This window comes from Carlito syrichta, unplaced genomic scaffold (assembly GCF_000164805.1).
Source record: "Carlito syrichta isolate Samal-C Ts95f unplaced genomic scaffold, Tarsius_syrichta-2.0.1 Scaffold303304, whole genome shotgun sequence".
NCBI lineage: Eukaryota > Metazoa > Chordata > Mammalia > Primates > Tarsiidae > Carlito > Carlito syrichta.
In genome coordinates this window covers 619,805-632,450 of record NW_007247400.1, presented here as the reverse complement: position 1 = coordinate 632,450, position 12,646 = coordinate 619,805, and the positions used below count along the sequence as shown (strand labels likewise).

Genomic DNA, 12,646 nt, shown 5'->3' with positions numbered 1-12,646 from the left:
AGGAAGTCTGTTTCTGAAAAGACAAAGTCGGTAAAGTTAATTTTACCTAAAGTTTCTCTAAAAACATAGCTTCTACTTTCTCATCATTGCGTCAGGGTTTAAGAACAAGATGAAAAATGGTTTCCCATTCTTGGTCTGATGTTTTGATTTCGTCTACTTGGACATATGGTGCTAGTAAAGAACTCTGGCCATGGCTTTTGTTACTTTAACATGAAAATAATAGTTCTATTAACATAGCTATACTTAATAAGCTTGAATATATGAGTAGTCTATAAAGCATTTAAAAAATTTTCAGAGAGAAAGACGCATGCTATTGACTGATTTGTGTCCATGACGTCTCCCCATTAAGTTTGTATGTTGAAGTCCAAAACCTCAATGCTTTGGTATTTGGAAAAGAGCAACTTTGGGAGGTAATTAGGATGAAGTCATGAAGGTGGGTCCCTCATGATAAACTTAGTGCTCTTATAAAAAGAGACACTGGTGATATTGCTCACTCTCTGCCATGTGAGATCACAGAGAGAAGGTGGCCATCTGCCAACCAGGAAGAGAGCCCTCACCAATACCCAGCCACTCTGGTACCCGGCTCAGATCTCAGATTCACAGCCTTTAGAGAATGAGAAATAAAATATTTCCTGTTTAAGCTACCCAGTTCATGGCATTTTGTTATGGTGCCTCCTGCAGACGAAGACAATGAATCATCACATATTTGTAAAGTGATCATCAGCATTTTTATTCATCTACACATTTACTTTCTCCAATATGGTTTTAGAAACCTCTCCCAGCTGTTGTCTCTTGGTTAGCTAAAAATCTTAATAACATCTGATCTGCTGGTTCTAATTGCCTCATTAGAAAAGAGTGCCTCTGCTTAATGACTGGCATTATTTAGTAAATACAAGATTTTTCCAGTCAATGACCTTGTTTTTGCTACACCACTAGTCTTTCTTCCTCTGCTGTATCCTTATTTTGACCAGGTAAACGTCCCAGTTCTTACAAGCTGTGCCTGAGTGGATGTTTTTACTTCTATCAGTGACATATCTGTCATCTCAACATTTTCTCATGTCATCAAAATATATGATCTTTGTTTACTTATTTCTCTTACTTGAAGCCACTATGTGCCCCATACCCTTCTAGATGCAGAGGTATTGAAGTTACTTACATGATACTCTTTTAGTTGATTCTCTTTAGCAACATCTATAATGTTTTCCATTTTTAATAACTATTTTGGAGGACTTACTGTCTAAAAATGCTGTGCTAAGTGCCATGAAAGGATAGATAACTGCTTTCCACCTAGTACTTTGTTGAACAAAAATCCATAACAGAATAATTTTATTCATGCTATTGTATTTATCAACAAATCTTTTAGAATTATAGGTAAGAGCAATAAAGTTCAAGTCAAAATATTAAGGAAATATCATTATGGCGTTGATATTTGAGATAAATCTTGAAAGAGGAGTTAGATTTTAATATGGAATTTTAATGAGACTTTTTGAAAAATAGAAACTCAGAAAATTTTGGCCACTTTAGATTGGTAAAACACAATGGGCTTTACCTGTAAGTTATTAGAGATTCCATCAGTTTTGCTTTACAAAAATAAAATCAGTTGTGTGCACTTGCAGTCTCAGGTATTCGGGAGGCTGAGGTGGGAGGATCACTTGAGTGCAGGAGTTTAGACCAACCTAGGCAATATAGAGAGACATTGTCTCTGAAAAAAAAAATTAATTTAACTTAAAAATGAAGTCTAGTTGTCAACCTAAAAGAATCAAAATGTTCAGAATTCAATTTTAAAAGGGTTTATTCAAGCACAAAGTGTGAGGATGGACCACCCCGGAAACACCAATCCGAAGGAATGCTGTCAGCCTTCCAAAGTAGAGAAGTTAAAGTTTCATTTATATAGACAGAGACAGAGTACAAGTTTGGCTGTATAGTTCAGCAATTTGATTAGTTAGGGTCAGTGTTTCTTTTGGAGAAGGGCACATAAACATTTTATTTTTTATTATTATTTTTTATAGAAGGTGTAAAAATCATGAGTTTTCTGTCTTCTGCTCTGAGCAAAGCAGGACAACAGAGGGGAAGTTAATCTATAACAAGAACCATTAGAAGGCAAGAAGTTTTTGTCTCCGATATTGTTTAATTCTCCCTGGCCATTGTACAGAACAAGAAAAACAAGCAGATGAGTTAATAAGTTCATCTCTAATCTGAGAACAGAAATTGTAACCAAATGTGACTTGGAGCACAGACATATCTCACTCAAAGCTGGGAGTGTTTTGGGGGCTTCCAACAAATCTTACATTTTATTTACTTTCACATAATTATGCATGCATCATTACTTCCCACCTTTAAATTCAGTTTGCTATTTGTAGAAAAACTAGGATTTTGAATGACAAGTAACTGCTTAGTTGAAAATGAAAAGTTCAAAAGGCAGGGGAAACTGAGCTTACAGGAGTTAAAACAGGAAGGGAACATCTACTACTCTGCAGTAAGGGTTAGTGAAAAAGGCTTTTGTGGGAGCAAATCACACACAGCAAGAGTCGTCACTCATTCAGGCTGCTAGGGAGGTGGCTTATAAACAGAAATTTATTTCAGACAGTCCTGGTGACTGGGAAGTCCAAGGTGAGACTTCTGGTGAGAGCCTGCTTCCTCACAGATAGCTGTCTTCTCACACTGGTGGAAGGGCTGGAGGTCTCTCCCAGACCTCTTTTATTAGGGCACTAATGCCATTCATAAGAGCTCCACCCACCTGGCCTAATTCACCTTCCAAAACCCCCCCGCTTCCTAATACCAACACTTTGGTTTGAGGACTTCAGCTTATGTTTTGAAGAGACGTAAACATTCAGACCATAGCGGTGAGACACTACTTTCCGGGGAGAAGGATTCTGCCTGTCTGCTCGCTGAAAGTACAAGAAAACTCTTCTTAGAAGGAGCACTTCAATAACAGAAACTGACCTTGCAAACCACAAAAGACTTCTTTGCACTCAGGGCCATGACAGCTCAGCAACTCAAGAAGCAAGAGTGAGATCCGAGAGATTTTTTTCTTTCAAAATGAAAAAAATTTTTTTTAAAGATACGGGGCATTCAGATGATTCTGACTGATCACACTACTCATGATACAACCAGATGAAGGAAAAAAATTATTTACCTCCCTATCGGGCAAGAGCATCCATCAGAGCTCAGGATTGCTGGTAATACGAACACAAGCAAATCAAAGTAGTTTCTATATCCTCCGAGAACTGGAAAGTCCAGGAAAACACCTGACTGTAAGCACAGCTGACTCCATGAGCCACACAGTGTGATCTGGACACAGGGTCTCCCCACCTTGCCACTGACTCTTCAGGTGTAAACTAGAGGCCCTGCAGACGCCACTCACATCTTACCAGCTTGGCAATCCCAGCAGAAAGAGAATATCTTCTAATTGTTCCACGCAAAAATGTAGAGGACCCTGACTGACCCATCCCTTCACAATTACTGGCGAGAGGGAGTGTTCTGAGTGGTCGAGCTTGGCTTAAAGGTCCATTCCTTATGACTGGGGGTTAAGGGCTGGCTCAATTCTAGTTGCACCACTGGAAAAATAAATTCATTTAATGGAAGAATGGAGACTGATGGGTAGGAAAATGTGTTAGGTGATTTTTTTTAATGGCATCTATATCTCAACCTCAGCAGGCAGATAAAGTGGCCAAAAGGTTCTCTGAAATTGCATTGTAATGATCACATCCCAGAAACTGGAGAGAAAAGGTGGCAATTTAGGGCTTTCATTGGAATTGGCAAGGGACCAGTTTCTAGTTTGAGACGAAAGCAATTTTCATCCCTGAAAAGGAGTGAATAGTTACTTGCTATTAGCTTACCTTAAGTGCCTAGTTATTTATTCTCCTAAACATTACTCTGCATTATTTCTTATGTTTTATCAATATTATGTATATCAATTAAAATATATATGACTTTTTTGGTCAGGCCTGGTAGCTCATGCCTGTAATCCCAGCACTTTGGGAGGCCGAGGCAGGAGGACTGCTTGAGCTCAGGATTTTGAGGTCAGACTAGGTAACACTGCAAGACCTCATCTCTACAAAAAATTTCAAAGAATTACCCAGAAGTGGTGGCATGTGCCTGTAGTCCCATCTATTCGGGAGGCTAAGACAGAAGGATCACCTAAGCCTGGGAGGTTGAGACTGCGGTGAGTGTAATCTGCACTGCATTCCAGCCTGGGTAGCAAAGTGACACCCTGACTCAAATATATACATGATTATTTTTATAAAGATCATTTTTGTGAATTGTCATGGTTTATCTTGCCTCTCAAAATCGATTTCCATTCAGTTTGTACACACTTGTATAAAAATGATTTACTCTTCAAAGCTTTATATATATATGTATCATACACACACACACACACACACACACACACACACACACACACACACAGACATTTTGATGCATAGACTTTTTGCAAACACTAGAATTGGCAAAAGTGTTTGTTAGAAGCAGGATTTCTCACTTTTTTTCCACTTTATTTGCCAAAATGTATTTTCAATGCATGTTTTTGGGAACACAAAACATAACACAGTGGTCACTCTTATATGACCCTTTTCATTTACAGGGAATTATGATCTTAATGTAATTTGCAGAGAGCATTTTTCCCCCTTTTTTTATGATAAAGATGTGGGGAACAATTCAGGGTTAGGCATACAAACATTGATTACGCAGGTCCCTTGTTGATGAGGTATGTCCCTCCCTCCCCTAGCAGTTCCCCTTAACTACCAATCCCACCCCCTCCCCTAACAGTTTCCCACTACTGCCAATCCCTTTCTTATAGTATCATAATTGTTCAAGGTCCACTTATGAGTGAGAACATACGGTGCTCTGTTCTTTGTTTCTGTGATAGATCACTGAGTACGATTAAATCTAAATCCATTCAAGTTGCTGTGACGTCCATATGTGTGTTCTTCTTGATGGCTGAGCAATATTCCATTGTGTATATGTACCACATTTTTTTATCCAGTCCTGCTTTGATGGACAACATGGCTCGTTCCATGTCTATGCTATTGTGAATACAGCTGCAATAAATATGCGTGTGCAGGTATCTTTTTGTAGAATGATTTGAGTTCGGGAGCATAAATTTTACAATGTCATCATGACTACATACTGCCTCTGTCTTCTTTGTTCTCTAATTCTTGAAGGAGAGGTATAGTGTAAAAGGACTACACAACCACATTGTCCGGTAAAAGGAATGCAAAATTCATAATGAATGCTTTCACGCAATGAGAATGTGATATTTTATTTATACCATTCTAGAATATAGGTGTCTTTCTTGAGCATCCCGATAGAGAGTGTATTGTCTGTGTCCCATAGGAATAATCATGAGCAAGTGCTCTTGGCAGTGCACTTGATCTTCATCTGATCAATAAGGCATGATGAGGTTAAGTGACTGCTGTCAGGAGGCGTGTGATTTATTCTCCTGTGCATAACCAGAGTCTGAAGTCCATCTTTGGAAACATTCCATAAGCAGCCCTTCCTTTTGCTGGAGAGGGAAGAGTCACATGGACATTCAGTGAGATTCTTATTTTTGAAATCTAATTCTGCCGGTCTGCTGATCGAACTAATTTATAGGAGATCAAAAGGAATAGGAAGTAGGCGTGGAAAGTGCTGTCACATATCCTAGCTGCTCTGCTTCAGTTCTGAGATGCCGACTTTCAAGAAGCATGGCCCATGTCAAATTGCTCAGTAATATTTACCTCTCATTTTTTCCGCCCTATCAATAACTAGCTCTTGTCATCCTTAAAGTGCTTCTCAAACATTAAATAATCTCAGATTACACACTCTGTTCTTTGCATTTATCTTGACCAGCTGTCATAGAAGGCAATTTATTCCTTCTCAATTTTATTCCTCTTGGCTCCGTGTGGCTCCCGCAGTAAATTTGAATGGAAATTGAAAGGTACAACCTAGTGTGTTTTGTAACAAGGGCAACACATAATTTTCTTTAAGCAGAATGACCTTCAGATTGCTTTTAAATTGCTTGTGGTTTCACGTTGGATATTCAGAATATATTTTCATCACCTTTGAGTCTTAATTCTTATGTGGAAATTTTGAGGATAGGAATATTTTAGAAAGGACAATAAGAAACATAATTTAGTATTAACTTTATCATTTTCATCTACTTAAAAATGGACCACAATTGTGTTGGCAGAATCATAACGTGGATAAAGATTTGGAATTCATGCTATGTCCGTTGTTTAAAAAAACATAAAATGCCATATTTTAACTCAGAACTTGCATTACTTTCTGAATTTATGTAGTTTCTCATTTTGTGGCTCAAAGGAAGGAAAAAATATATCTAAAAAGTAATGCTTCTTTTTGAATTGCCTACCTTTTAAAAATGTGACCAGGATTCAGCTAATTAGTATCAAAACTCGGCAAACTTACTCAAGATACCAAGATACCAAGCAGGTATCTACAAATATACTCTGATATGCTACTCGCTGAAGTAAATCTGAAGTGCAGAAGCAACTCACATGTTCTATATCTCAGTGCTAGTAGGAAGTCTACCAGAGGTTAAGAAACTGGAGATTACAGCATCAACTTTCAGACCACTCCAAAACACTCATAATTCGTTTACTCTCCTGCAAATCCTTATTTCAAAGGTTTGATTCACTTGTAGTCCCACTTGGGTCTTAAATCGAATTTCATAGCACTTCTATCCTTTATCCATTTTCAGAACTACCATTAGGCATGATGGAAATTTGGCACAAAAATCAATGAGAGGATACAATATAAATTCAGTCTAATTTTTCCTTCGTTGAGCACCACCTCAAGTACACTCTGTGAAATCTGTTTTTTAGAGGTATTTTTCCACCTTGCTATTATCTTCATCAAAATGAGTTCATGAACTTGGGATGTGTAGTCCCACAGTTTTTTTCAGAAAAGAAAGGAGATTTGTTGCCACTATTGTTTATTTCTACCTGACATCATTTTAAAATCTTAATTAAATGATTTTAACATTGATGTTTCTTATCAGATTTTTAATCTTTTGAATATAAATACCTAGATTTATCATATGTATCTAAAAAATAGTTGTCCCAGTTATGTTTGATTATTACTAATTATTATGTTCTCTCTTGAATGTATTTGATTTATTTTTTTCTGAGTAGTCACTGAATCTTATTTAGCTTATTTTTGTAAATAGAGGGATAGTACCATTTTGTGGCAAAATAAGCAAAAAGAGTAAGACTTTCTTAAGTAGAGTACTTAATTTTGCATGCAGGACTTTTATTTCTTCCCCAAATACCTAAAAATTGTCTTATGAGCTGGATTTATACTATAAGCACCCTGTGTCTATATCTAGTTGAAGAATTCAAGCTTTATTTTTCTTGTTGACAGAATCCAGTCTTACTGATAATCTTTATACTACAATAAAATAACTTTATCTGCTATAGCTCATCTCTCTTCATTTTGCTGATGGGGCAAAACATCTTCTACTTATGTGAACAAATTCTAGTGCATATTCCTCTTTTCTTGCATTACAAGAAACAAATTAATCGATCAGATAGAATACAAAGGAAGTCATAGAATGAAACGTACCAATCTCTTTCATGCGATGTCGATGCTTCCTACTCAGAAGTGTGGTGCAAGAGTGACTTTCCAGGCTTTTAGGTCATGCAAGGGGGTGCTGGGAGTTAATCTCAATCTCCTGTCTATAACTCCCATGGGATAACTTTTTTTGCTTGACTGTTTTGATGCAAAGCTAGACATAATTGCAAGGAGGAATTGTGAACGCAGAGCAGGACACTGACAGAAGGATGGGTGCCCTGTATTTTTTATTTTTTGAGTTGGAGTCTCACTCTCGTTGCCAAGGCTGGAATGCAGTGGCACACGGCCAACTGCAGCCTTGACCTGCTGGGCTTAGGCGATCCTTCCTCCTCAGCCTTCCAAGCTGCTGGAACTACAGATGCACGCCACCATGCCAGGCTAAGGACAGGAGCACTTTGATTCCACTCAGTCTTCAAGGAGCACAAATCACTGCCTTCAGTTTTAAAAGACTAAAGTCTTCCAATTATTATTTAGCTTATCCTAAGAGTAACTGCAACTACTTTTTCCGATTAGGTAGAGTTTACTTTGTGAAAAATGTTAATCAAATTTGAATTGAGGTTTCCTTTTGGATCCAACACACAAAAATGTTGCAATCTTGAGTTAGATAGTAAAATGGAAACAATTTAATCATTTATATTTGAATATGATTAATCGATTTTTTTCTTTCCTGATATGTAATTCTTAATATAGACAAAATGTGGTCCATATTAAATACATATGAAGATACTGTTTAACTCTGCTTCTGGCAAAAATATTTGGATTGGTAAAAACTTTTCTCTCTTAATATTCAATTATTTACTTCACATTTGGGTAATTTGGGATTGAAAATGCTATGAAAGTCACTTTAATTTTCTGACTGATCTTCAAGTGTACTTAAATGTGACATGAAATCGTTGTTTCAAGTGATCTCTAAGTTATTGTGAGTCAAGGGCAGCCAAGATAGTCAGCTGTATTTACTCTCCGTCGGGGGGCTTTCTCACCACACAACAGTAGCAACTTCTAAAAGAAAAATGAGAGTTGCAAAATTTTAAAATGTTTATAAAAAGGAAAAGACAATCTGCCGATGGAAAAAATTGCAACATAAAGTTTAGATAAAGAGTTATTAGTGTGTGTGTGTGTGTGTGTGTGTGTGTGTGTGTGTGATTTTATAAACCACCAAAAGGAGGTTTATACAAAGTTAGAGAAAGAAAGCCACAAGAAAAAACTGCAAAGGAAAAATAAACACATAAAAAGGTCATCTCTAGTAATCAAAGCATTGCAAACAAAATTCCAATATCCTTTTATGTGATTGCAAATATATTAAACATCAATAATAATATCGTCTCGTATTGTCAAAGATGAAGAAACAAGACTACCGGCATATAGAATTTCCAAAATACATTAACTTTCAAACACGTACATATATTCTCCAAAGGTATAAAAGTGATTGTGTTATTTGTCTCAGCAATTCTATATTTAGGAATTTCTCCTAGAGGAATTAATATATGCTGAAAAAATGTCTGCCATGTCCCAAGGTAGAAAGCTTTTTGCTGAAATTATGCACTGCCATAAAATGCCAAGGCATGCGGCCACTTAAGTGGTATTTTAAGAAATACATAATGGCAAGAGGGCATAGTATTATATATTGCCTAGTAAAAAGTATAAAGGACAATGTGATGATGACGTGTCAAAAACACATAAATCACATATATAGATTTATGCATACGTAGAAAATATTAGGTGCAAACAGAACAAATGTTAACAGTGGTTATTTTTGCACGATGAGATAAAAAGTAATTTTATTTTTACATTTTGTGAATTTTCTCTGAAGAACATATAAAATCCTAAAATCAGGAACAAAAGTGTTACTGGATATAATAAGATTTCCACACATAATTCTCCTGGGAGATAAGAGATGCTGATTATATGGGCACATGGGCTTCAGGGTGAAGGGTAATTGCCGAGAAAGAGATTAAGTGGTCGTGGGCACGGAGGTACTGTCCTGCCACTCAAGGATTGTGTCCTGTCATGGAAAATGCTACAAACAGCTTTGAAAACTCATACATTCCATTCTGGAGGGTCATCAGTATTTTATTTGAATTTCTAAATTTTATTTTCCTTTCAATGTTTGCTCAGGAAATGCATCCACAACCACAACAGTGATAGACAGCAAAAATGGATCTGTGCCCAAGTCCCCTGGAAAAGTGCTGAAGAGGACAGTCACGGAAGACATAGTGACGACTTTCAGCTCTCCTGCAGCCTGGCTTCTGGTGGTAGCCCTGATCATCACGTGGTCAGCTGTTGCCGTTGTTATGTTTGATTTAGTGGATTACAAAAACTTTTCAGGTGAGATCCATAAAATTTGGTTTTTAAATTAAAAAAAAAAAATTCTTCCTGGTTCTGGCTTTGTTTCTTTCCACTCTACCTTTGTGTGAGAAATAAAGCACCCCATGAACATACTGAGGGTCATTGAAACCTATTTCTTTCTTCCCCTTTTCCTTCTTTCTTTGTCTATTGGACTCACTGATTTCTTTTTCTTTTTTTTTTTTTTTTTTTACTTTTAAAAAATATTTTATTTTAAAGATGTGGGGTACAATTCAAGGTTAGATATACAAGAGGACATGGTACAGGTAAAGTTTTGGCCTCCCTTTGGTCCCCACTTTGCCTGGTTTGAGATCAGGAACCCTTATTAATGTTGTATCCCTACCCCAACCCTGGCATTATCTCCCTATCGCCAATGCCTTTCTTATAGTATTATGGCAAATGTTCAGTGTCCACTTATCAGTGAGAGCATATGGTACTCTGTTCTTTGTTTCCGTGATAGATCACTGAGTATGATCGACTCTAAATCCATCCAAGTTGCTGCGAAGTCCTTATGTTTGTCTTTCTTTATGACTGCATCATATTCCATTGTGTATATTTACCGCATTTTTTTTAATCCAGTCCAATTTCAATGGGCAGCACGGTTGGTTCCATGCTTTTTTTTTTTTTTTTTAATTGTGAATAGTGCTGCAATAAACATGCATGTGCAGGTAACTTTTTGGAAAATGCTTTGAGTTCCTCTGGGTATATTCCTAGTAGGGCGACTGCTGGGTCATATAGAAGGTCAATTTCTAGTTCTTTTAGAAATTGCCACACTGTTTTCCACAGAGGTTGCACTAGTTTGTATTCCCACCAGCAGTGTAGAAGTGTTCCTTTTTCTCCACATCCTCGCCAGCATCTGTTGTTGTTTTATTAATGATGGCCATTCTTACTGGGGTTAGGTGGTATCTCAACGTAGTTTTGATTTGTATTTCTCTGGTGATGAATCATGTGTCTGTTGGCTGCCCATATATCTTCTTTTGAGAAGTGGGATATCCTTATTTGTAAGAGCTATATAAAGGTTGGATGTTGCTGTTTCATAACTATAATGATTAAAAAGCTTGAGTGGAGATTTAGTTTGGGAACTGGTACTTGATTAAGCAGTAATAAAGAATAATTTGTAAGGCTTACACTTGGCAGTATAAAACCAGATTTTAAAAAGAAACTTTTGGACAAATAGAAAAATTGTGTTTTTAAGTCTTTCTGTCATCTAGCCCCAAGCCTCCTGGATTATCCAGACGTATACTTTGCTCCTCCCACCAAACTATCCTATTTTGATTTCCTTAAAATAAAGACTATTCAAAGGATTTTCCAAGAATTATATATAATGAGATGCTACATCTTGAGTTTTCACTGTCCTTATGGCTTTGGAGTAAAAAATGAATAATACAAGTTAGAAAAGATAGGTTTTCATGATGGACGATTCAGACTTTGAATACATTGTCCATTTCTTCACTTACTTTTAGCCAAAAGGCCGAGAAGTGATTACATTGTTCACTTCTTTGTTCAAAGACTTTTTAATTTTTTAAATTATATTTATCTATTTTTACATCTGCCACCCTCTATTGACTGTGAGTTCCTTGAGGAAAGGAATCAGTGAAGTGCTCAGTAAATATTAAATGACTAGATAAATGAATTTATGCTTATCACTTTTTACCACAAGCGAAAACATTTCATTAACCTTTTAATGTGCTCTTTTATATGTACTCTCTTTTTTTCTTATTTTTCTTTCTCCAGTTGTAGTAGAATCAATAGGACCCAGATACTATAAATATTGTAAATTGCATTCTCTCTATTTGAGGATCTCCTGTTTCTCGTTATGAAACAATTTCTTATCCAGTGTTTATTAAAGGTGTCAGGCAATGACTATGCCACAGATGCCAGAAATATCATATAAGTATCATGAAAACAGAACTCTAATATTTGGGTTTATTAGCATGGAGGTGTGTTTGAGATGACCATGCCAGCTGTGTCACTGGTAGCTGCACTAAAGTGGGCATCGTCTAACAGGTGAGGAGTCCCATAATTGTCAGCCAAAGAAAAAGGGCATTTTTTTCAGAGTCATAAATGTCTGCTCTAAATAGGCAAGACTTTTGGCATACTGTGTAATGTTGACCTTTTAAAAAGCATACAGTTGAAATACTTACAATATAAAGTAATGACCTAGAGTTTTAAGTTGACAACACTTGGTTGCACTACTCTAGGATATTTCATTTTTCTTGAGCCTATATTGACTGCAGTATTTCTCTATTTGGTGAAATGCTAATAACATAGGCATTGTCCATAGAACGTAATTATAGTTGCCCAATGAAAGCTCTACTGTGGATTATAAGTATGCTTTATATTTAAGTAATCTAATCTAAAAACCTAATTATAGGTAGCTCTGCATTTTGTAAAACAAGAACAAATTTCTTTGAAAGGAATTTTTGTAGCACACTTACATAATTATTAACTTCACAAATACTAAATTTACAGGCAATTCTTAAATCTATTGTAAAAATGAATGAACTATATTTTATGATCATGTTTGGATCTAAAATTTAAATAAATTATTGCTCAAGAACAAGTTCAAAATGTAAATGATACTCATGTTTTTAATGTTAATTGTAATTGCTACAATTCAAACTTTTACTTGGGGTTAACATTAGTATCATGATGAGTCTTTTGCACTAGATAACAGTCTTTGAAATATGAAATTGTTAATGTTCGAAACGCAAGGCTAGTGATAGAAGAA

General features: G+C 36.3%; 1 protein-coding gene across 1 annotated transcript in view; it reads left to right on the top strand.

Moving 5' to 3' along the window:
* The window catches only part of TRDN (triadin), a 133,523-nt gene that overhangs the window by 50,184 nt on the left and 70,693 nt on the right, over positions 1-12,646 (top strand). The window contains exon 2 of the mRNA XM_021712477.1: positions 9,688-9,897. Within this exon, the coding sequence (XP_021568152.1) occupies positions 9,688-9,897 (210 nt within the window). The remainder of the gene's footprint in view (positions 1-9,687; positions 9,898-12,646) is intronic.